At 37.8% G+C, this 26,784-nt stretch overlaps 1 protein-coding gene across 1 annotated transcript; it reads left to right on the top strand.

The window, feature by feature from the left end:
• Positions 1-79: 79 nt before the first annotated feature.
• Positions 80-13,087, top strand: LOC109211108 (coiled-coil domain-containing protein SCD2-like). Its single transcript, XM_019374612.1, has 19 exons — positions 80-345; positions 487-746; positions 853-948; positions 1,155-1,738; positions 2,228-2,303; positions 2,500-2,541; positions 2,678-2,740; positions 2,983-3,032; positions 3,119-3,146; positions 3,497-3,571; positions 4,530-4,577; positions 4,667-4,727; positions 6,310-6,423; positions 6,521-6,642; positions 10,255-10,318; positions 10,753-10,800; positions 11,670-11,710; positions 12,261-12,387; positions 12,550-13,087. Exons 2-19 carry the CDS (start codon positions 522-524, stop codon positions 12,666-12,668), a joined length of 1,983 nt encoding a protein of 660 aa, XP_019230157.1. The 5' UTR covers positions 80-345; positions 487-521; the 3' UTR covers positions 12,669-13,087.
• The last annotated feature ends 13,697 nt before the right edge of the window (positions 13,088-26,784 follow it).

The following is a 26,784-nucleotide window of genomic DNA, read 5'->3' as shown; positions in this document are numbered from 1 at the left end:
ACTAGTTTAATTATATAAACCCATCATTTGATTTGACTTGTTATACGCGATTCTAGCACTGCTAGTGCTTGTAACCATAGGCATTATTATTATTCGCATCTTCCCCGCATGCAATGCAAGGTGGCGACTCCAATCTCGTCCACAATATTCTACTCGCGAAACAACAAGAACCAAAATTCAAATTGGGCTCATTTCTATGTTGTTATTACCCTGATATAAATAAATCTAAATTGGTGGGCTAATATTGAATTAACATCAAAGATTGATGGAATTATCTTGATGCATGGATTCATCTTCTAAGATCAAAGCGTTTGAGAACGATCTGGTTTAGACTCTACTTAAAAGGTATTACTTTCATTTAGTTCCAACTTCTATGACGTCTAAGGCAAAAGAGAATTACTATTAGAAGAATTATTATTGTTTCATTCAAATTCTTAATCTTTTGATATGTATAATAATTTCATTTATTTGGGGTTGAAACCGCAGAAATACCGCAGAGTGGAGGCATTGGGTGGGCGGAGATGCAGGGTCATGGGCACGCGCGGTCAGCGTCAGGGTCAAGTGCGCTACGGCGGCCGCAGAATGCAAAGGCGGCGGCGCAGAGGCTGGCTCAGGTAATGGCCCATCAACAAGCCGATGACGACGATGAGGAAGACGAGCTATATGAATACAACCCTGTGGCTGTGGCTCCCTCTACTGCTGCTATTGGCCTTGGTGGAAGGCCCAATCGAACTCGTACTCCTCTGGTAAATATATACTTTAAAAAACTTGCACATGCTCCTTTGGTGTTTTTAATAAAATTACTGAAAATAAGTAAGTAGCTTGAGTCTGGTTTCTTTTGTTGTGTGTTAGTCAGTCCGGACACCCATCGAACCACAGGCATCGACTACCCGTCCGGCATCACTAGGAATCCGACCATCTGCATCTACTGACTCTTTGGGTCAAAAGGTACTCTTACATAACACCATTAAAATACTTCCTCACTCTCAATTTGACAGTATTTGTTATAGATCACAATTCGATAGTAGTTTTGGTACTATTACTTATCTTGCTTAGATAAACTCAGCGTCCAATCAAAGCCAAATAAATTGAGATAAGTAATTTTTTAATGCAAGAATCAAGATTGAAGCTTTGATTTCTTTGTCCTCTCTCAGCCAGTTCGTGCATCCACAGAAGCAAATGCATCAGCTACACGTCCAGCATCAATCCGTACATCCATAGAACAACATGCACCGACTGCACGTCCAGCATCAGTATTAGGAATCAGACCATCTTCGTCTTCGGAGTCTTTAGATCAGCAGCCTTTGTCAGCTCGTTCAACAACGCCTATTCGAACTTCTCTCCGATCTGGCTCCTCCTTGGAAAACCAACAACAACAGCAGCAACAGCAACAGCAACAACATGTACATGTTCATCAACATTCTCATTCATCTATCCAGACCACTTCTTCTACTTCTGCAGCTGTCCCGAGTAAGCTAACTTTTCAATCTAAAAACACTTTGGAACAACCACCATCTGCTCGCGCACCTACTACACCTTTGGCTGGCAATCAATTATCGTCTCAATCCAGCATCCCGGAACAGCCTCTATCTGCTCGTGCTCTAGCAGCTAACCGCTCGGGTCACTTCGGTGGCAAGTCAGTTCCTGTTGTACCTTCTAATGTGCCTCTCTCGCTCAGGCCAGTTGGTTCTAATGCAGCTGCAATTGAGCCTCAACCTGAAGCTCGTAAAGATAAAAGGTAATCTTTGATTCTTTGAATCGGTAAATCTTAATTCCTTGAATTTTGCATTTCTTTGATTTGACCCATCTCAACATGTGTGCACTCTCGAAACTAATAAGTTACTATGAATATAGAGTTAAGCTAGTAAGCATGGTGAAGTCTCAAGTGTTTCTCTTTGTTCAAAAACAATTTTACTAGTTTGAATGCACAAATAACCACACGAGCATGTCGTATGAGGTTTTGATGCTCACTATTTTGACAAAATAGCTTTACCAGTTTTACAATTGTTGACATTTTAGTCATTTGATTACTACTCACTCTTCAGTTCTAGAACTTGAATTGAAGTTTGTTCCGAAATGTAAAACACTTGTCCGTCCATCCCACATTCTAGATGTTAGTGTTTGAACAGGACCAAGTGTAAATGCAAATGTTGACTGGGTGTACATTAAACAGTCTTGTGCATTGCTGAATGTGTTATAATCTTTCATTTATTGGGTCAATGAGCAGGTTATCAGTAGATTTTGGTACTTTCAAGTATAAAGAACCTCCCACTCAGCCCTCTTCATCTGCTTTACAAGATGAGGTTAGTTCATTTACCAACCGTATCAATCATTCAACTACATGTCAAACCTTTTAAAAACCACTAAGTTTATAGAGTTGAACTTCCTGAACAAAGAAGTTTTCTTTGGTATGTTACTATTGTTTTTTAGAATCTTGATTGAGTTCCCATGATCTCTAATTACAATATTGATGCTGATGATATTTGATCCAAAATGCAGGTTGACATGCTTCAAGAAGAGAATGAAAGTTTACTCGAAAAGGTAAGAACAACTTCCTTCTCAAAAGCAATCAGTTGGGTACTTAGGCGCTGGGTAACGCTAATGTTTGCTAATAGAATTAGTTTATCATTTCAATCCATCATGCTCATGGGCAGTGGATCGTTATATATCCTTTCAGCTTCGACTTGCAGAAGAGCGTTGTGAAGAAGCTGAGGCAAGGGCTAGGCAGCTTGAGCAGCAGGTAAATCTTCAAGGACATATTTGTTACTTTTCTCGCATTAGTTAGTTTTTCTCCTTTGCTTTCAGACTGTATGTTGATGCTGCCAACATTGCAATACCACTGTTGGATGTTGCAAAGTGATGAAAGCTCATCATGGGGTCGAGCAGTGGTTCGAGTAATTCCACTGCTGAAAGTAAGAGATTCGCAGAAAAGTCGTGAGCCTTCACAATATTTGAGTTGCTTAACATCTGTCTTGCTTTTAGGTTGCCAGTCTTGGGGAAGGTGTGTCAATGGAGGCTCGTCTTTTAAGCAGGTAAGCTTCATAATCAAAGAACATTGACCTTCATTCTAAAATCATTTAGGCTAAATTCAATATGTGTTTATTTTTCCTTTGTACAGGAAACAAGCAGCTTTACAACAAAGGGAGGTATGTATGATAGAGAGTTCGATACATTCTTCCTAATTTTATATTTTGTGACACACGTCAGTTGAACATATAACTTCGAAGAGAGAGTATAATTTTCTCTACATAGTAATACATTAATATAGTAGAAGAAAAAGATATTATCCTTATTTTTATATTTAAGTAGAGTTAATTCGACAGGGAACATCACATAACAATCGAATTACAGTTTGAATCTTAAACTTGTTTGGAGTAAAGAAATGTATGATCTTTTAGTAGAAACATTTCACATAAAGTAGGAAAGCGACAGTATGTCATTATCATATTTATTTCACTTATTCCCCTGGATGAAATTAAAGATGTGTACTTCACAGGCTGCTCTAAAAGTTGCAGCACAAACTTATGGTGGAAAAAGTGACGAGCTTGCAGCTCTTCGAACAGAAGCTGAGGTATTTCTAACCTTCATCCTTTATATTTGATTTCTTATTTCAGGAATAGTTCATTCTTTATATCTATGATTAAGGGCTAAGAATCCCTATTTTAGTCTTCTGAGATACAAGTGCCACAAATTAAAACTTGAATATTATCCTCTCAGAAAGAAAAAGAACTTAAAAGTTTTGTGAATCTACCTCTTTAGCTTAACAATCTCGATTTCACGATGAGTCGTTGGATGTGAGGCCTTTAGAATTGAAGTATTCTGATAGCTTATAACAAGTCTTAGAGAATAGTATAGAACATAATTACTGAAAATTCAAAAGTTTGGAGATAAAAGAAAAGTAGAAAATGTTTAAAGCTTACTGCCTCCGTTCCAATTTATGTGAACTTCTTTCCTTTTTGTCCGTGCCAAAAAGAATGATCCCCTTCCATTTTTAAAAACAATTGACCTTTATGCAATAATTTATAGCCACACAAATATATGTGCCTCATTTTACACCACAAGTTCAAAAATCTTCTCTTTTTTCTTAAACTCCATGCCCAGTCAAATAGATTCACATAAATTAAAACGGAGGGAGTATATCGTGGATATTATTTCGATATTTCATTTTTCCAAAGAATTCAAGAAAGACATTTGCATTTTTCTTTGGCAGATTATAGTCGTGAAATGTCATTGTATTTTCTTACTTAGTAATGCTGGGACATAATTGAAATGCATGTAATTTACTGTTGGAAACTTGTTAGCAGATAACATTTAGTAAAGTTTTTTGGTTACGGAAATACACTTAGTTTAACAAGGTCATAGAGTAGACAAAGATTTTCGGTTATTGTAATCATGATTTATTCCTATATGCTGTCCACCATGTCAAAGGAATTATACTCATCTATAATCATAATACTCTTATGAGCATGAATAATAAACTATCTCGCATCTCTAATTGCATAAGCGTTTCTTTTCTTTCTTTTGCATAGTCCCTGCGAACTATGACTCGAAGAATGATACTGAGTCAAGAAGAGATGGTATGTATGTAATTATTTTGTGGCCTTTCTTTGTAACTTTTCCCCCTTTCCTTTTGCATACTTATGTAATTCACAGTTTCACACCTTAGGAAGAGGTTGTTCTCAAGAGGTGTTGGCTTGCACGCTATTGGAGTTTATGCGTCCACTATGGTATATTAAATTTCTTGTGCCAAGAAATTTTTCTGATTTGTGGTGCTTAATATATCTAGACAATTAGAATTATATTTGTGTTCTTAAAGTAAAACTGTGATCATTAAATTACTTTATTTTATAAATGATTTTCTAGATAATCGAGTTACTTTACTTCAAGCATTGAAGCATTGGGATTAAGACCTCAATGTTCCTTTAATATTGTACTTCTTTGGGACACCTTGACCACATTTATTGGCGTAAACATAAATTTCTTCTATTATTTTTCACAATCATCCGCTTCTTGCTCTTTTTTTTTTCTTTTTTTTTTTCCGCATTTAGGACCCAAGAGTAGTTGAGTTTGTTTTTGGATGTCACTTGAAAATGGACACTGGAAATTAGATAAAACTGTAAACTATAAAAAGATTATTAAACCACAATAAATAAATGTTACTTTTATAAAAATTACATTCCCTAACTTGTTTGATATTAGCTCCTAGAGTTAGGCTAACTAAACCTGGTGCTTACCGAGTGCGAATGACTTCCTTCTGAGAAGTAGAATCTGATATTCTCTCATCTCTTTCGCTAAAATCTGAAGAATTCGGTGAATTATGACAATTCTAGTCTAGGAGAAGAATGGGAGAGAGAGATAAGAGAGACATGAAGGTCAAATTTTTTGGGAGCAAATGAAACTGCTTCTTCTGTATTAGGTCAATCGGATATTTATTTACAAGGATTAGTAAAACACTGGGTAATCACTAATTAAGCTTCAACTAGTATCCACACAGCTGTCATCCACCACTAGCTCAGCTCCAGTTTGCCTTGCCACGTTCTAAGCTTCAGTTACCCGATGTAGCTCTATCATACAGTGTATCCAAAAATATCTTTGTACTCTCTTAGATTTATTTATCTTTGATTTCTCCTTTACCTTCTGTACACTTTTCTAGAACCTATTAAAACACTTTCTGCGCTGTATAACAATCGTGATGTGATCCCAATTGTTTCATCCTATTTCTGTAAACTATCCCAAATAAGTACTTTCCAAATAATTGTGAGAGTTACAATGAATCTCTAATTGTCTTTTCCCTTTTAGCTTATTGGCAAAATTGTTAAACAAGATATATTTAATCTTTTTCTTTTTTTGTGAGATTTTTTTTTTTAAAGTGCATTTCCAGTCAGGATCAGTGGTATGTTGCTGTTGTAATTTGTATGGGGGAGGGTGGAGGGGATACAGTGAAATTATAATCTGCTCAGTATCAGTGCCTAAGTAATTTAGGAAAGATGGAACATCAAAAAGTTGTGATTTATGTGAAGGCTTTTCCAGTCATTTAAAAGTAAAATTATCATTTCATTCCTTTCCCTTTAATGGATTGTACGAAGTACACCAAAACTAATTCAAGGGTGATTGTGCCCTACTGCTGATATTGTTTAAGTGAGATCAGTCAGAATTGTTAAATAGTTCACATTTATTCACGCCCCGGTACCAATTCAATCTTCCAAGTTAAATTCTACTTTTCTTTTTTCCCTGGACTTAGGTGTAGAAAAATTAGTTTTTGTCTTTGTTCCCATTTGGATTATTCATGTAAAGTTAAACATCATGCAGGTATTCACACAGACATAGCTGGAGCAAAACAAGAATACTGGTCATCCCTTGCCCCTTTACCTTTGGAAGTTGTGTTGGAGGCAGGGCAAAAAGCTAAAGATGAGAACTCATTACGTGAGTTTTTTGCAAAAGTTAATGTTTATTTCTTGCAACCTAAACCATTTAAAGCCTGTTTTGTTTAACTTATTATTTGAAATAATTTTTTTGGTAGTTTACAATGATCCAGAGGAAAGGGAAGCACTTCCACATGATCTGAGTGAACTTTCAGGAGACGGGAATGTTGAAAGTATGCTACTTGTGGATAAAGGTCTTCGGGAACTGACATCACTAAAGGTCTTTTACAAATTCTTTTCTTCCGTGAACTTTTTCTTTGGATTCTGGTTTATGCAATTTCAGAACTTTTTTATATTGCACATCATATCATTTTTGTGGAGTAGTTTTTAGACTCTTAAGATATTCAAAGTGATCTAGGACCTTCGACATGGGGACAAACATTAACAATGTATATTAAACTTTTTTACAACATTTTACGACATAATTGTGAGAATGCACGGGAGAAAAATCTATTATTGATATCTATTAAGCCTTTTACAATATCCCTATTTATAACTATACACAATACAAATTCTACTCTTATTCCATGTGGGACTAGGGCTATTTACATAACTATCTAACACTCCCCTCAAGCCGATGCATGCAAATCATATGTCCCCTCGATACGATGTGTGACATCCTCGTCGATCTCTCTATTCCCTTGTATAACTGACCCAAGGTATTTGAGATTATCTCTCCTAGAAATGACTTGTGAATCCAACCTCACATCCCCGTCCACTTCCTGATCCGCACGACTAAACTTGCACTCTAAGTATTCTGTCTTGGTCCTGCTCAACTTGAAACTTTTTGAATCTAGGGTCTGCCTCCAAACCTCCAGCCTTGCGTTAACACCGCCTCGTGTCTCATCAATTATAACAATGTCATCTGCGAATAACATGCACCACGACACCTTCCCTTGAATGTGGCGCGTCAATACGTCCATAGCCGGTGCAAATAAAAGTGCGCTGAGAGCTGCCCCATCTCAACTGGGAAATGGTCTGACTCCCCTCCCACGGACCTCACTCGGGTCATAGCTCCATCATACATATCCTTAATCACCCTAATGTATGCATCAGGGACGCCTCAAGACTCCAAGCATCTCCATATCACCTCTCTAGGTACTTTATCGTAGCCTTTCTCAAGGTCGATGAACACCATAAGTAGATCCCTCTTCCTATTCCTATATTGCCCCATCAATCTCCTAACAATGTGAATGGCTTCCAATAGTCGAACGCCCTAGCATAAATCCGATCTGGTTCTTGGAGATAGATACACTCCTCCTCACACGCAACTCCATCATCCTCTCCCAGACTTTCATAATGTAGCTTAGCAGCTTGATACCCCGATAGTTGTTGCAATTCTGTATATCACCCTTATTTTTGTACAAAGGGATCATCGTACTCTATTCATAGGGCATATTCTTTGTCCTGAAAATGGCATTAAATATCCTAGTAAGCCACTCCAAGCTCGCCCTGCCCGCGCTCTTCCAGAACTCCATCGGGATTTCATCTGGTCGGTCGCTCTTCCCCTTCATATAAGTGCCTCATCCAACAATACTCTACCATCCTCGTCTTTAATGCACTTCTGGGCCAGGTCATGGGCCTTCCTTTCTCTTACCTTAGCTAGTTTGTACAACTTCTTATCCCTGTCTTTCCCCCCAAGTTCAACATACAATCGTCCAAACGCTGCAGTCTTGCTGTAACCGCTAGCTTCGCCTTCGTCTTCGCCACCTTATACAACTCCCTATTCTTCCTCCTCACCTCCTCGCCAATGCTCTCCAGTAGCTTAAAATATGCCGCTTTCTTAGTTTCCACTTTTCTTTGGACCTCGTCATTTCACTACCAGTCCCATTTGTGACCACCCGAATAGCCCCTCGAGACCCCTAATACCCAGCTAGCAGCTTCCCTAATGCTATTCGCAGTCGCGGTCCACATAGCACTTGCATCCCAGTACTCCTCCAAGCCCCCATTGCCAGCAACTTGTCTCCCAACTCCTTAGTTTTGTCCTTAGTCAAGGCTCCCCACTTGATCTTCGGTTGATCAGACACAACCCTCTTTCTCCTCCTCGTGATCTTAAGGTCCATGACCAAGAGCTTATGTTGGGTCGTGAGATTCTCACTCGGGATGACCTTGCGATCTGTGCAAAGGCTTATATCGGACTTCTGGACGAGCAGATAATCGATCTTGGTCATGAGCTTTGGAAAGTGATCAAGTGTTCCACCTTTAGAAAACTTGAGTTGGCTATCACCAAATCAAAAGCTCCAGCAAAATCTAGTAACGATGTTCCTCCTCCGTTTCTAACTCAAAAACCAAAGCCGCCATGCACATCTTCATAACCCTCCGACTTCGCCCCAATGTGGCCATTGAAATCACCTCCTATGGAATTGTTCCAATGAGAGGAGTGGAACAATTCCAGCAAAGCTTTGATGTTTCGTCATACTGAAGCAATTATGGTGAGGATCAAGGAAGTAGACAGTAGAAGAGTAGGCAAGGATAATAGGATTACAACCCATGTAGTCTTTTATCAAAAGGTGCTACCAAACTAGACTAATTCCTTGCAATTACACTACGAGAATTGAAGAGAATATCATTTTCATTTGCTTGCTAACTCCATCCATTTCCCTTTGTTGTATATTTGCTTTGATCCTTTACCCTGGGGGGAGGAAAATCTGAAGAGTTATCCAAGTGTGTGCGGGGAATAAATATGGCCAGAATTGAATGTGGGTCTTAGAGCCCAAACTTCACACTCAGCTTATCCTGAGAGTCACATTGCTTAGTTTTACTAGACCCGTTAGTCCACTTGAGTGATAGTATATTGCCTTTGCAAAATGCAAACTTTTCTTCAACATTAACCTCTGAAATCATCAAATATTTTTGTTTTACTTGATGTCAAGCAAGCCAGATAAGTGTTCTTTGTTGATATAGAACCTAATACACAATTCATAAAAAAAATCCCTAAAAAATGTATCACCATTATATTCAACTGAACTTTGTTTTAAGAATATTTATCTTCAGCGTCTCTGATAAATGCTCTTCCTTTCTCTAAAAAGTGAAGAAAATGATAGCACAACTGTTGTTCTTCTTTTGCCATATTAGACTGATTTTCTGTAACAGTGGCCAACAGAAATCAGGACCAGTGTAGGTAGCTTTTCTTTTGTTTTTTTGTTCTGTATTCTTCTTTTTTCTTATTTGTTTCGGGGCAAGAAATCCATGAAATAGTTGGAGAAAGGCCATCAGACAATAGTTTATAGGACCAAAGATAGTAGATTAATACCAAAGTTTTCCCTCCTTTTCACTTTGTTTGTCATAGTTTGATTTGGCACAAAGTTTAATAAATGAAGGAAGACCTTTGAAACTTGCGGTCTTAACTATGCCATTACATTCGTGTGGCTATATAATTGAAAGTTGAGGTTTTAAACATTTCATAGCATTTGTGTGCTATAAAAGATTGTCATTAAGGAAATATTGTAATATAGTCATTCTTTTTGGAACGGACTAATAAGGATACGGTGCCAAACAAAACGGAACAGAGGGAGTAATAATTTCAAACTTGTTTCATAATAAATTATAACCTCAGTTTTCTTGCCGTATTACCTTGAATGTAAGATGCTAAAGCTTCATGTCTTGTTACTGAACAGTGAACGCTGAACAGAAAGGTTGATGACAAATCAGTTATAATATCAATGGTCTGGAACTGCTATTCACATGCTTAAAAATGGAAATAAAAGTTGTAATATGTGTTAGAATTTGATGAAATCTCTTGTGTAATTGATTTCATTTTCTGTGAATTTGATGAAATCTCTTGTGTAATTGATTTAGTTTTCTGTTTCATCCTCTTTTTCCCCTTTTAAAGGTAGAAGGAGCAGTAGCCCTAGCAATGGCCCAACAAAGGCGCCTAACTGCACTCAGAGCTACAGGTAACAGAGTTGATATTCATATTTAACTGTATGACGTATATTCCTTTATCGCATGTTAACTATATTCTTGGGATTCATTCACCAAATATATGTCAGGTATATGTTGAATTTTTTCTTGTTTATCCTAACTGGTTTGAGATTCTGCCTTTGTTGTCGTTTTCACAATTATGGATGATCGAAAAGTTGAGCCTTAGTTTGTGGAGTTGCACGGACTTCTATCATATCTCCTTCTCTTTTGATTATAGGAATTTGCCTCAATGTGTACAATGCTGCATCTCGGATTGGGTTAACTTTTTGAGAGATATATGCATTTGTTGTAGGGTTAAGACTCGGAGCGACTGAACTTTTTCAGTCTCCATTCTGATCATAGTAAACCGTCTCAAATCTTGACTGATAGATATAATGACCTGCCGTTACATATGTTATGGCTGCAGATGACATGAGGCTACCAATGGAAGGCCAGAGCTTTTCAGAAGCATTTGGTGAGTTTATTCAAGTTACTGTCATTTGGTCAGTCAATTAGCTTAGTTTGAACCCTTTGCACAATTGAATCATTTCTCTTTCTTCTTTTTCTTGTTTCAACAGAATAAACACTACTTGCTTTTGATAAATCATTTTTAATTGCATGACATTCTTCCTTCTATACATATAACATTGGAAAATCTTAACTATTCAAGTTACATTGTGTAACAATAAGTGCATGGCTCAACCCAGAAAGGTATGAATGGGTTTTTTTCACCATGGTATAAGATTAAGCTTTCTCAAAAATCACCACCGAGTTCTTGTCAAGGATCTAATTTTCACTGCTGTTGACTTAATATGAGGTGGCTTAACCTATTTCCTTGCTGTTATTGAGATATCCTATATTCAATGCCAAATTGAGAGCCTTTCGTTCGGAAAGTGAATTAATTCTAGTTTAACAAACCATGTGATTCGAGTACTTCTGATACACCACTACGCAATAATCTAATGTCGAGTTTTTAGTTCAGGTTTAGCCATTCCATTCATCGTATCTCCAATTTTGCCTATATTTTCAAAAGGAGTGGTTAGGCGAAGAGTGGGTTGCTCTAGTGGTGAGCACCCTCCACTTCCAACCAAGAGGTTGTGAGTTCGAGTCACCCCAAGAGCAAGGTGGGGAGTTCTTGGAGGGAGGGAGTCGAGGGTCTATCGGAAACAGCCTCTCTACCCTAGGGTAGGAGTAAGGTCTGCGTACACACTACCCTCCCCAGACCCCACTAGTGAGATCATACTGGGTTGTTGTGGTTGTTGTTTCAAAAGGAGTGGTTAGTAGATATTAGCATTAGAACTTTCTTTGCTACCTCGTATTACTAATATTATGTCTGTATCGCAGAATTGAATCCAGAGGAGACAGAAGATGTGCAGTTTAAGCAGGTATTTGACTCTTTAATGAATTCTTCACATTGATTTTCCCTCTTTTTTACACCTTCCGTCTTCCCTTGAGGTGATTACTCACTTGCTGGTTAGCAAACCTTTGAATAACTAAAACTGCATAACTATTGCTCATTAATTTTGAATTGTGCACAACTTCTCTGACGAAATATTCAAAAAATAAAAGTAACTAGCATATGATTAAAGACTGTTTTTGTTTTCTTTATCTGTGATAGAATCTGGGTGACAATTTTGTCTCTGTAGGAAAACCAATGACTATATAGCTAAACGATCCATTTCAAAATAGATACTACTAGTCTTCATAAAATAAAATAAAAAATTAAAAAAAAACTATTATATAAGAATTATAGTGGGGGCTCTCTAACCTTACTAGTTACAATTGAATAAGAGGTCTCAATAGTCCCCCTCTCTTTTCTCTTGTTAATCATTTATGAGTTAGTTGTCCTTGTTATTGGAAAATAGTGGCAATGTTTCAAGTCCTATCTATCATTTTAATAGATGCTATACACTTGTTTTGGTATTATTGTTTCAGGCGTGGCTGACATACTTGTGGAGAAGAGCCAAAAATCATGGAGTGGAACCAGATATTGCAGAGGAGAGATTACAGTTTTGGATAAACCAAGGTGGCCAACCTCTCACTTCACATGATGCTGTTCATGGTAAGAGATTCTCCCTCTCCGAATAATGAATATACATATTAATTAGTCTGTTTGGAGTTAAACATATTAATTAGTCTGTTTGGTCAAGTTACTAAGAAATTAAAACATACCATTAGTCTGTTTGGTCAGATGACGCAAATAACTTAATGAAGTTTTTTGCAGTCGAGCGTGGCCTCATAGAGCTCAAGAAATTGGGGATTGAAACCCAATTATGGAAAGAATCTCGCCGATCCATAGATCCAGAAAACACCCAAAAAATGCAAAAGGAAAATGATTTTTGACAATGACTTGTTTCTCTCAATAATTTTTTATTCATTTGGTGAATACCATTATTTGCTGCACATATCTTAGTGTGGATCCTCAAGTCCTATTTGTCGTTGTATGTGGATGAGGCTTAAGCTGTTTTCATGTGTTTCCACTAAAAGAGACAGCCAGAATATGCAATCGACAACTGAAGAACCATCAAGCTATGCGTGGTGGTAAAGGTTTCCTCACCCGTAATCAATGGGAGGGAGCGCTAACACAATCCATAGTAGAATATGTCTCGAATACCAGATGGTTGAAAAAAATATTTGAATATATTCACCTTGACCGATTGCTAAAAAATTCGCCATGAGTTTTCTCTTTTGTCTCGTCGAAAAATCTGAAGTATCATAACATATATTAATTAATTTTTTCTACTTTTCGACTCTTTCTGATATATGATATTTTACATTTTGACAATCTTGTTGTAGTTTAATTTCTAAAATTAACTTTTTGTACTGTAGAAATTTGATATTGAAAAGACTATATCGATGGATGTAATCATAGCAACATTTTTTTATCAAATTTGTAAACATGTTATTGAATTACATATATAACAACCAATTCAAGAGAACATATTCAAATGAATATACCAACATGCACGATCTCAAGCCGAGAGTGGGGTTGAGATTGCACACAAATAGTGTTGTGAACTCTGAACTGTTTCTGTAATTAGAACATGCGCGATCGAGAAAAAGAATGCAGTTTCATATTACAAGGCTGTCTTCTTTAAAAGTCAACTTTCAGGGGTTGTTTGGTTGGGGATTTTAGCATAACAAATCTTAACTTAACAATCAGACTAAATTATACAATATTTGGTTTTGATTTCAAGAGATTAATATTCACACAGAAATTATCATAAAGTTATACAATGTTTGATTGCTAGTTTTTTCTTTCCTTAAAAATAATACCTGCATAAATTATGCGGGAATCAATGTATTATGTTAGGTAGAAAATACTGTGGAATAAGATTATAAGGGTTAGTAATACATGGAATAAAATTACAAAATAAAAACACTAACCCTCTTAATAGTTAGAAAATTAAACTTTGTTTAGACAATAAATAAATATTTACTAATGGGTAATATATCGAACTAAATATTCTACAACAAAGAATTATTGTATTACTAATTCCTACATAACTAATATATATAACTAATAACTAATATATATATATATATATATATATATATATATATATATATATATAACTAACTTCTTGTCACGACCCAAAATCCAGCCAGTCGTGATGGCACCTAACCCAACTCGCTAGGTTAGCCAAATGATAGATAACACAACTCAAATAGGATAACAGGAATCAATAAATAAAACAATTGAGCTTTCTATACAAAATTCCAAGGATTGGTACTACAAGTCATGAGCTTCTAAGACTTAAAATTTACAAAGCTGGTACAAAATAAATACATCATCTGTTCGAAATATATATAAACAAATTTGTACATCTAAAGCTACCAAGAACAAGAGGGAGCTATAACTGGAACGCAGGTACATCTTCAATACCAGCTCCCGCTATACACAACAACATAAGCTCCAAAATTTGCACGCAAGGTGCAGAAATATAGTATGAGTACAACCGACCCCATGTACTCAATAAGTAACAAACCTAACCTTAGGTTGAAAGCAGTGACGAGCTTGGAAGAAGGTCAGTGACCAACACCAATAGCCAATAACAGTTTATAACAGTGTAATGAAGACGGTAAAGGTATATATCTCAGGATAGAAATGCTCAGCTCGTTCACAGATATGAGAAAGTAGATATGCTTTTCAAGTATAACAGTACAAGTCTAAATCTTATCGCTGAAATAAGTTAAACATGAGTTTATCAAAGAACTGTGTTTTTTCCAATTTACAACATCAGATAAGACTTTTCATTTACTAGTTAGCATGAGGATAATCCGTCTCTATGCCTACATGTCAAGTATACATGTCAAGTAATCATGTACCATGTCATTGTCTAGCATGATGAAGGTACGTCCCAATGCCTACATGTCAGCTATACATATCAAGAAATCAAATGTATGTCACTGTCTAGCATGAGGAAGGTACATCTCTATGCCTACATGTCAAATATACATGTCGAAAACTCAGTTTCACAATGAACTCATTAAGTACACACAATCTTAGCACACTCCAGGTGCCTGGCTCGAAGCGCGTTTCATAGCCGTGGATCCATCAAAATAATCACACTTAGCACTGTACGGGTGCCTGGAATAACTGCCCATCATCAAAGGGTATATTAAATATTGTGCTTGCGCTCATAGCTGGCATGTCTGTCACGACCCAAAATCCCAAGTGCCGTGATGGCGCCTATCATAATACTAGGCAAGCCGATAACTCACACATACCAATATATTGAAATTTAAAATATACGAAAATAAGCTTAAGTAAGTAAAGGTCTCATAAAACTGAATGAAAACGTCACAGCTCAATACAGAATTTTCCAAAATTTGGGTGTCACTTAGTACATGAGCATCTATACAAATACATAGTATGATATATTGTCTAAGAAGGTAGAACTGAATAAGTACAACTGAGGGATAGGGGAGGAGAGTCAAGGTCCGCGGACGCCAATGCAGCTATTCGATAATCTCTGAACGGTTGAAAACTCTGAGATCAACAACCATTGTGCCCGAAAATACCTGGATCTGCAAATGAAGTGTAAGGTGTAGCGTGAGTGTACAACCAACTCAATAAGTAACAAATATAACCTTTGGACAGAAAGTAGTGACCAGTCCGAACAATACGGTCCAAATACATAATTAAACAGTACAGAAATTTACAGAACATATGACAGTAATATCTCATAGAAACTCATAATTTGCAAGTACCAATACAGGAATGTAGACATGCTTCCAGGTTTAGCAATTGAACTCAGAACAGATAAAATAGGACAAGTCTGAATGATATGAGGAATATGACATCTTTCTATCTACAAGCCAACATGCATATCGTATGTGATGCAACAAAATGAAAGCCTCGCGTACTCACACTCTTGGAGTACTCAACCTGACTGTCTCAACCCCACTCATCACTCTCAATCACTCAGCACTGTATAGGGCAGATCCGACCCGAATCAAATATCATGAATCAAAAGCAACTGCCCTCACTGTGGGTGTGCAGACTCCGGAGGGGAAGAACCAGCCCAAGAGCTATAATAAGTCAATCATGGCATGAATAAAAAAAGCCTGTTGCGGCGTGCAGCCCGATCCCATAATATCATCACAAACAGGCCCTCGACCTTACTCGCTCATCAATCTCTCCAGTCTTTGCGGCTCGCAACACTCGTGCTAAGCAGCCCAAAGTAGTGATACGTGATGTGACAACGTATGATAACAGAGACTGAGATATGATATGTAATGATGGATGCGACTGAGTTCATAACTGCAATTAAGCAAATAACTCAACAGCAAAGAACGACCACTATGGGTCCCAATAGTACCAGCACATAGCCTAAACATGATTTCTAGCATAAATCATAGCTCAAGTGCTTTGGCACATAGAGTACAGTAATAATATTCAGATAAGATAGCTACACAGTTCTATAAAATCGACTAAATTACAATTTCAACGGTGCACGCCCACACGCCTGTCACCTTAACACCAACCACACAGCACGGAATTTCAGGGATCCATACCCTCAGAGCCAAGTTTAGAAGTTTTATTTACCTCAAACCATGCAAATCTCTACTCCAACAATCCCCTGCCTCGCGAATTGGCCTCCGAATGCCTCGAATCTAGCCACAAACAATTCGATACAATCAACTCAAACTATAGGAATCAATTCCATATGAAAATGCTAAGTTCTTAATCAAAAGTCAAACCCCAGGCCCACGTCACGAAATCCAATAAAAGACAAAATCCAAAAGCACATTCAACCACTAGTCTAACCATACAAAATTTACCAAATTCCGACACCTAATCGTCACTCAAATTCCCAAATTTAACTCTCCAATCCCTAGCCTAGAACTCCCAAAACCACCTCAAAAAACACACAAACTAGGTAAGAAACTCAATGGGGAAACAATATTATTGAATAAAAATGATCACAAGTGACTTACCTCAAGAAAACCCTCGATGAAGCTATAGACTCGGATACTGGCGACTGGCGATTGCAACGACAAAAGCTCGAAGCTTTGTGAAAGCCTTGCATGGCTTCTCTGGTCATTGGCCAGCCTCTTCCTGAGGTTGGTCAGTCGTCAAACACCTCCACACAGCCCACCCAATCCATAATGAACCCTAATCCAGTACAAAACTATGGGACATTGCTTCAACCAAAAGCATCGAATGTGCCCATGAAAAGCTAGCAAAACTGCCCGTCAAACCTGTAGAATTTCTTCATGGTGAGCCTGTTATCAAGTGGAAGAAGCAAGAAGTAAAACAATCCATCATTCAACAAGGTTTACAATTAGCTGTTCTTGGAAAATTTTCGTATGGAAAACCTGTCATCAATGAATTATGTAAGCTTATTCCTATACAATGCAAATTAAAAGGAGCATGTTCTATTGGATTGATAGAGGACAATCATGTGGTTATAAGGTTATGTTGGAGGATTGTGTTCATTTGTTGTCTAAGCCTGCCTTGTACCTCAAAGCCCACAGAGAGATGTAGCAGATGAGGTGCACGAAGTAAAACCCATGGTGGAAACCTGATGAAGAGACACCAATTGCACTAGCATGGATCAGCTTTCCGATGTTTCCACGTAATATTTTTGGTAAGGAATGTGTTTTTTCATTGGAAAGTGCAGTTGGGAATCCTTTACATGTTGATCTTGCAACTCAGAAAGGCACTAGACCTAGTTGTGCTAAATTTAAGGTCGAGGATAATTTGTTACCTAAGTTTCCTCAATGTGTTAAAATAGTTGAGGAAGAAGATGAATCTGGGCCAAAAGAAATTCAAGTGGATCACAATAAAATATGACTACATGCCTAAGTATTGCAAGACTTGCAAGAAACAAGGTCATAATGAAGTGGATTGCTGGGTAATTCACCCAGAATTGCATAGGAGATTTGATGAATTTGTTGAGGAAGCTAAAACTTGAAAAGAGATTCTAGGTACGGTAGCTAACGCTACTAAAGTGTTATCAAGTGGTAAAGTACTGGGAAAACCTATTCCTAATCCGGCAAGACAAGAGCGGATACAAATGAGAAATAATAGATATCAAAGGGACAAGAATGGGCATATTATTGAGGCTGCCAATGACAAGGAGGATGGCAAATTGAAAGAGAAGGCAAAGGATGATACAGTAGCAACAAAGAACAGTTTTGATGTACTGGAAGTTGAAGATTCTGGTCAGGCTATTTTGAGGATCACTGATGGCAAGGAAGTTGAAGATGCATCTGGAAAAAACTAGAGGAATCAACTGGAGAATATTCGAAATCCAGTGCCAAAGAGTAAAAACGGTTCAATGGTGGATCAAGGACAAATTAAAGAACAAATACGTGTGAAAAAAGAATCAGTTGAAAAAGTACTACACAACGAGAAAAGCAAGGCAAATATGGAGAAGAATGTGAATCCTACACCTACTGGGATTGCCAACCCTATGGGGAATGGGATTCAAAGTGCGGCTAAGGACAATGTTCCTAATCCTACTACTTCTGGGAACGAGAAGGCTAATATCAGGGAGTCTACATTGGAGTGTGTGCATAGGAATTTTGGGACTAATAAGGAAGAACTTAGACGGCTCAATGTTCCTGTGAACCATTTATGCCAGGAAATTCCATCTCAAACTTTTGAGGAATCAGACAAGAATGGGGAGATTGAGGAAGTCAATTCAGGGAAACCATTATAGAGTGATGAGGTGGAAATTATGGAGGAACAAACAGGTGCAAAAACAACATCAGTAAAGGAGGAAAGCATAGGCAATAACCAAGAATAAACTGCAGGTGTAAAGAGCTCCAATGCTACAGTAAACCCTAGTTTACTGGAAACTAGGGTGGGTGATTATCAACAACCAAACACTTAGCAAAGTAATTTGACAATGGGAGGAGACTTAGGAGCACCTAAGGAACGTGGTTCAAGTGGAAAGTCAACTGAAGAAGCTCTAGCTATAAGACAGGCCAATGCAATAGTAAACCCTTGGGGAACTGTTGAGGTTTAGGCTACTGTTGAGGGTGATCCGGTGGAGGATTCAGGTAATGCTCAGGTGGAGAATGTTCCTACTAAGGTCATAGATGATATAGTGAGGTCAAATCAAGAAATAGCTGATGGGAAGCTAGTTGATCTCAATGGAACACTAATTCCTGCACTACCTGCTATAGTGAACCCTAATTTGAGTTCTGTTTATGAGCTTCAATTTAAGGTGATGCAGAAGAATATGGGAGTCATGGAAAAGAATTCCGAAGTACTAAGGAAGGAAACAAGGAATGATCCACATGGAATTGAACAAGCTATAGTTTTGAAGAACTCCAGCGCTATTGAAGCATTGCCAATGGCATGTGCCTCAGGTACTGGGAAACAAATGCAGATTCAAATAATGTGCTATTGCACTCACCTAATCAGATACTTCATGATATAATCACACACAATGTGATTCCAGTTGATATTCAGAATGCAATGGTGGAGCAAAGGCAGTTTGAAGATGAAAGGGATGATGAATCAACAACAGGTAATTTCAAAGATATGGCTAAGGAGTCTAATTTATAACCTAGGTTTAATGAGAAGAGTGGTAAGAAGGGGAAGAAGCAAGCACAGAATAAAGAGCCACTTTAACCTAAAAGAATTTTGCCCAAAAGGGCAGCCTCAACTACTAAATGATGATTAAAACCTTGATATGGAATATAAGGTCTGTGAGAACTCAGCAGGCCTATCAGAGGATGATTAATATGCATAAGGAGTATGGTTTTTTCATTTTTTCTCTCATGGAGCCATTTCAAAAAGATGGACATATTCAGAGGTATAGGATAAGGTTAGGAATGGATGCTGCTTATTCGAACATTAATGGGAAAATCTGGCTGCTCTTTGACAGTGTTATGGATTGGGAATTATTGATTGATACTGAGCAACAGGTGACTATCAAGGTCTATCATCAAGACATTAGTAAGCACATTATGATGACTTTTGTCTATGCTAAATGCTCATCACTTGAGAGGTTGGAATTGTGGACAACTTGTACTATCTTGCTAGTGACATGGAGTTACCTTGGTTGGTTGGGGGAGTCTTCAATGTGGTGTTGAGTGAAGAAGAAAAGTTAGGTGGCGTTCTAGTGTATCCTCCAGAATACGAGGACTTTGCATTTTGTGTGAACTCATGTGGTTTGCTTGATCTTGGTTATAAAGGAAGTCCTTTTACATGGTGGAATGAGAGACCTAATGCAGAGTGTATTACTAAGAGGATGGATAGGATCTTTGTGTTACATCCCGCATTTTCGTATGTTAAAGTTTCTTCGTAAGTTAATCGATATAAGTTCGGGAATGAGGTTATTTTGAGATTTTAAGCATTATGCTATTTCAAACAAGTGATAAGTAAATTCGTGAAGGTGAGAGGGTAAGCAAATCGAAGAAAATAAGTTTCGTCGAGGTTTGTCAAGTTGGGGTAAAAAACGATCCGAGCTATAATACTCGGTATTTATGGACTAGTGCCATACAAGGTACCACATGACCATGACAGTAGGATATATATAAAGTATATTAAAAATGAGTAGTATTTTAAAGTAATTTGAGATATTTCTTAATTATGCGAGTAGTTGATTAATTACCGAGTAACGAGATATTACCTACTTACCGGTAAAGATTAAGCTTGCCCACCCTAAAACGTGGCAGCAAGACTAGATCTAAATTGTGACTCTTAAAGTCACATGTTAAGGTGTCAAAACTTAGTAAGATTTGTGGCCAAGTCACCAAATTAGTGGGACCCACACCATTAAAACATAAGACCTCTCTAAAAAGAGTGGCTTATATAAAAAATGGTAAGCAATTTGCCTTACTAACGTGACTGACATTCTGTTTCAGTAAATTCAAGCAAGAATTCAAGGATCAAGCAAAAATTTCGTAAGCATCTTAGAAATGTGACATTTTTGAAATTCTAAGAAGCCCGCTATAATATTTCTCAAGAATATCATACGGATTTTTCCCTACTTCAATTCGCCGTTACATGTTCGTCACACAAGACGTGTGTTAGAGGAATTGTCAGGAGAATCGGTCCAGGTATGTTAAGGTTATCCCTTCTTTCTTTTTGGCATGAACCAAGTTATACAGAAGAAACGAGCAAATGCACGGTTTTCATAAATGACTCTATTCATAGAAATGCTAGAGGTTATTCTTGATTCCCCATGTGTCATATTATTCTATCGTCTGTTCATGGGTCTCAGAAAATACGCAGGTTGATAAAGTTTATTTCATGATATTAATCAGAGGCATAATAGTCTTATGACGTACCGAGAGATCTTATTAACATATTTTCACGTGCATTTCATGAATTTACAAATGTACATTAATCCATGACCAGATGGTGTTATATACGCGTATATATGTATGTATATGGGATATGGAAAAAGGTTACGATATTATATACGCACCACCACCTGATCAGCTGGTATACATTGATGATTTTGCCCACAGTGGCCGAGATGATATGATGGGATGCCCTCAGAGGCTTGATGATGTTATGAACACATGTACCTATGCACGACATGACATTCATACGTATATGCATGAGACTAAAAGCATTTCATGATTTACAGAGTTATCCAGACTTACAGGTTGAGTCGTTTACTCTATATTTCTTCCATGTCTTTTACCTACTTATTTATATGCCTTACATACTCGGTACATTATTCGTAGTGATGTCCCTTTTGCCTGGGGACTCTGCGTTTTATGCCCGCAGGTCTCGATAGACAGGTCGAGAGTCCTCCAAGTAGGCGATCAGCTCAGCAGAAGATGTTGGTGCACTCCATTTGCTCCGAAGTTTCTTGTTTGGTCAGTATGATTTAGATGTGTATTGTTTGGTATGGTGGGGCCCTGTCCATATCTTTATGACAATTATGTATCTTTAGAGGCTTGTAGACAGATGTCATGTACGTAAGAGATTGTATGCCTATGTTCAGTGTACGAGTGGTTATTTTGGTCTTAGAGGCCCATATGTCCTATGTATAAATTGGTATACATGTTGTATTCTACCTATTTCACGGCAGCCTCTCTAGCTCAGTTATCTATGATTGTATGATACGAAAAGATACGTTATGTTAGTACTCGGTTGAGTAAGGTGCCAGGTGCCCGTAGCGACCCATCTGTTTGGGTCGTGACAAAAGTGGTATCAGATCAGTTTTGTCCTAGGGATTCTACAAGCCGTGTCTAGTAGAGTCTTGTTTATGGGTGTGTCATGCACCACACTTATAAGCAGGAGGCTGCAGGGCATTTAGGACTATCACTCTTTCTTCTTACTCTAGATCGTATGGTAGAGCTCACTTATAAGAATTCAAATTCCGAACTTCTATTTTATTCGTAATAAGATGATGCCTACGTTTAGAAAAATGATTGATAAGAGACATAGCTGTGGAAGTGTTGAATTAGAGGAACTCGTTCTGCATCTTGCTTATGATGAGTAAATGCTAGGTCTTCAGCAGATCATGCGTGTACTAAAAGGTGCACGGTTCTTGATAAGGATCTTTTAGGAAAGAATAATTATCCACTGTTACGGTATAAAAGGAATAACGGAATCGGAAGTTAGACACAAGTTGCAGCAAGTAAAAGAAGCAAGGTGAAGAAGGGTACAAGGTACCCAATTAATAAAGATTATCATGATTTACCATTCAGGAAGGGAGATATAAGCAGTTTGAATTACCTTCAACAGTAATAGATGTACGTACAATCGGCCACACCTATCTCAGTCATGCCCTATGGGAGCTAACGGATATGGTTTAAGAGAAGGACATGATAGTAGGATCAGGCTGGGGTTAGAGTAACCCAAAATGATGAATGGATGGATTGCGTTAGTTGACATTTCCGAAGGATATTACAAAGGTGCTAATAGATCTCCTTGTGAGACACCCAGGTAGTGCACTCTAGAATATTACAATTAGATGTAAATACTAGCATGATCAAAAAAAAATTTAGAAGATAAGCATTGAAAGCTTGGAAGGAATAAGTATTACCTTGATATGGTTCGTGTTCCTAGTACAGCGAGATTGTTAAGCGACGCGAAGAGCTAGTGGATGAAGAAAAGTGGAGCAAAAAGCAAGAGAAGGGTCTTATTGTAGTTTTCAGAATAATGTGATAGACATAATGTTAGCGAGAAATAAGAAGAAAGTTAATGAAGCATAATAAGTAAGATATGATATGTGGATGACAACGGTAGATCAAAAGGACGACAGTATTACAGAGTTTATAGTCAAGTGAAAAAAAAAAAGCGAGAGGTGACAGGCCTTGAGACAACAAAAGAATATAGGCCATAAAGTCATATCCTCATTTCGAGAAATAAGTTCGCAACTCTGACGGATTACCAAAAGAAAAAGTTAGACCGAAGAGTAATAGAAACAAGTATGGATTGGTGAACAAGATAAGCTAAACATGAATTAGGGACTGAGTGATTGATAATAGTCGGCATCATGAGAATTTCAGACTGCATTCCGACAGTAACAGAATGGACAATAGAAGAATATCCATGATGAATTCAGAGGATGGTCATTCAGGAAAACGCTTCCCTAAAGCAAGCAATGTGAGAAAAGTTAAGCTTAAGGGACTATATGTGCCAATTACACTAAGTGCCACCATTGCGAGTGAGGAATTTTGTTATCCTTGGTACAGAAGGATTACCGCAAGGCGAGTAAGGGTCATTGATGATGCGAAAGGATGCCAAAGATGGAGAGGAAAAATATATATAGGCAGGTCGTCGTAGCTCCAAGTCTTAGTACTCCCCTAAAGGGGGAAATATGGAATGATAAAGGAGGAATGCGATAAAAATGAGAAAGGGATGGGATTGCACTTATCCAAATCCTACAGATATGCTACGATTCCAAAACATTATGTAAGCACGACGTTAAGAAAAGGAAGTAAGGGTTCCTGCCCGAGATATTATTGATAGATAAGGAGCCAATGCGTGAGTTAAGTTAAGACAAAGGAAATAACCCAATAAAGATTACGCGGAATATGGATATGAGGATGGGCCAACGAGTAGTTAGTAGTTGATTCAGGAAGAGCCTAGTCATGACTAGACAAGAGGTTACAGACAAATCAGCAGATCACGCAAGATAAATATAGTGAACCCTAACATGGAGAATTCAGCCTCGCAGTAATGTCATTATAATACTTGACATATATTCAGATAGAAGTCGGGGTAGTTAAAGGTACCGTATGAATGTTACGGGAATAAAAGAGAGTGCCATTGGGATGACAGTCAAAATATCAGTTCAGAAGTAACCCTACAAGCACAAGGGCATGGAGGTAAGTAATATCAGTTCAGAAGCAACCCTACAAGCACAAAGGCATGGAGGTAAGTAACTACGGATAGTTATAGGCGAGGAATGACATTACAAATTCCGTCGAGTACGCGATATAATAAGCTCGCAGCTTTACAAGAGTCAGAGGATCCTTCCTAAGTACTACAATGAAAGACTAGCTGAGGAAATAAGAAAGAAGGCTTCAACCTAAGCACAGTGACCTAAAGAGGAAATGGTCTTATAACAACAGTCTCAGAACAACGTTGTATGCACTCCATAAGAAAGTGGCACCTATCCTGGTTAATGAACGAAAAAAATCAAAAGGGTGATATTCAAGGTCATATGGGTCGTATGGAATTTAATATGTGTGGGCACTAAGATAAGCCAAGTATTCATGCAACAAGTGGCAGAACGACCAGGGAAAGTAATTGCTTACATTTAAAGAAAGCTGAGAAGGAACGGAAGAAATTATTCGATCAATGATCTAGAGTTAGTTACATTATGAATGCACTCAAGATTTCAGAGTATTATCCATACAGCATATATGTTGGCAATCGTACAGCCGTAGAAGACTCTGGCGTAAGTTAAAAGAAAGAATTAAGTTCAAGTCATAGACAGAGGATTGAATTGTTAGATGATGGTATCATGGATATTACATAGCATCCATGAAAGGCTAAAGTAACACCATGAGCCGCAGATCGAAAGATAGCTTAAGCATAAAGGCTGATCAAAAGGAGAAGGAAACTAAAGAGTTACATCAACAAAGTAGATTAGGAATTTGATTACCGGATGCAGAAAATTATAGACCACGTGATTGAGAATATTGCAGGATTACTATTAAATACCAGAGGTACAAGAGAGATAGTACAGTATCCATATTCTATAACGACTCTACGATAAAGCTCGTTTGAAGAGTACCAGCCTCATAAGAAGTCAGTATGAAGCTTCCACCGGATTGTGTATGCACCAGAGGTCCAAGTATTATAATAGAGCTTCAAGTTAAGTACGTGAATTATACCTATGTGGAAGAGAGGTCATGAAAGAAATAGAAGATACGATGCAAGATTTTAAGGTAGTAAGGTAAAGGTGAACGACGTATGAAATACTCAAATGCAGAAGGTTGTGAATAGTCCATACTGCGGATAGAAGGCTAGAAATGCGGGGATTCAGTATCCAGGAATGATAGCAGCGTCTTCAGTGGTATATCTTCCAGCCTATGCTTTCTAGGTACAAAGAGGTCTAATTAAGAGAGTAAATAAGAGCTAGAGATGGTGTGATGCATCGGATGATGTTCCAGAATAACACAAGGGAACCTATGATGCAAGCAAGTTGAAGGAAGCTTGCAAGTAATACAAATAGATATGTGTAGGTCGCAAGCTAAAGTATGGTAAAGCAACAAGGTTTTAGGAAGACAGGAGTAAGGATAAGAAAGGGCAAGTGAGAAGGTGACGAGAATGGACAAGTCCTCAGGATTAAGCCCACGAAAACAAGAAGAGCTGATGGTTTCTCTAAGTTATACAAAGCTCATTATAGCCTAAATAAACTCAAATGAGTCTAAGACTAATGACATTTAGAAGATATGGAATGCTGCCCTGGTAATAGAATGAGGGTGTAATTGTGATAGAGGAAGGATGACGTTTGGGCCTTCGATTGAGTAATGATTTAATGAGTTGTACAGGATTAAAATACCCACATAAGGTAAATCACACTGGGATGCTATAAAATACGATTATGGAAGTATAGTATTGTATCACCCTAGGTGGATCAAGACAATCACTTCAAATGCTCCACGATGAGACGTGAGCCCTAGCGGCAGTGTTACATAAGAGATCAAGTTATCACTGATAGATGATACATCTACATTAAGGCGAATCGACAATGGATGGACAAAAGTCACAAAGCATGAATTGAGATTAGGCCGTCATTCTTAAGATGAACAGTAATGAAGAAGCATTAAAGGACATAGATTCAAATAGGATAAGCAACGAGAGTAACCTGGAGTTGGTTGCAGACCACAGTAACGATAAATAGAAGTATGAGTTATGGTAAAGTATGACCTACCTAGATACAGTAAAGTCATACGAATGAATAAAAAGATCTATGAAATAAGGTATAACAATATTCGTAAGTTCAACAAAGTATGGAGCGAAGAACTTCAGTATACCTATAGATGCCCAGAGGGACATCTTATTAAGCTCTGTATTTGTTCACAAAGTAAGGCCTAGAAATTGGCTAAAAACTGGAGGAAAAAGGAGAGAAGAGACGCATAAGCGCACTTACAAGGTCAGAGTCATACATGCTGCATGATAGAAGATAGCAACGGTTACGAGACTGAAGGATTCTGACCATAAGTCGTGGTGTGAGAAAGAGGCCTAAAGGGGGGAATGCCTTGGCCTTTGGATTTAATCACAGAACAGTTGCCTAGATGGAAAGGAGAGTAATAAAGTATTCGGAAGACATAGGCTATGAAAATGATAAGAGCACCAGTCAACATTCGAGGACGAATGTTCCAAAGGAGGGAATGATGTTACATCCCGCATTTTTGTATGTTAAAGTGTCGTCGTAAGTTAATCAAGATTAGTTTGAGATTTTAAGCATTATGCTATTTCAAACAAGTGATAAGTAAATTCATGAAGGTGAGAGGGTAAGCAAATCGAAGAAAATAAGTTTCGTCGAAGTTTGTCAAGTTGGGATAAAATACG

This window comes from Nicotiana attenuata, unplaced genomic scaffold, assembly GCF_001879085.1.
Source record: "Nicotiana attenuata strain UT unplaced genomic scaffold, NIATTr2, whole genome shotgun sequence".
Classification (NCBI taxonomy): Eukaryota; Viridiplantae; Streptophyta; class Magnoliopsida; order Solanales; family Solanaceae; genus Nicotiana; species Nicotiana attenuata.
This window is presented reverse-complemented; position numbering and strand designations above follow the sequence as displayed.

Coding starts and splice junctions, on each gene's coding strand:
- LOC109211108 (XM_019374612.1), top strand. CDS start 522: ATGCAGGGTCATGGGCACGCGCGGTCAGCGTCAGGGTCAAGTGCGCTA. Junction 1,739..2,227: donor GAAGCTCGTAAAGATAAAAG/GTAATCTTTGAT, acceptor GTCAATGAGCAG/GTTATCAGTAGATTTTGGTA. Junction 3,572..4,529: donor CTCTTCGAACAGAAGCTGAG/GTATTTCTAACC, acceptor TCTTTTGCATAG/TCCCTGCGAACTATGACTCG.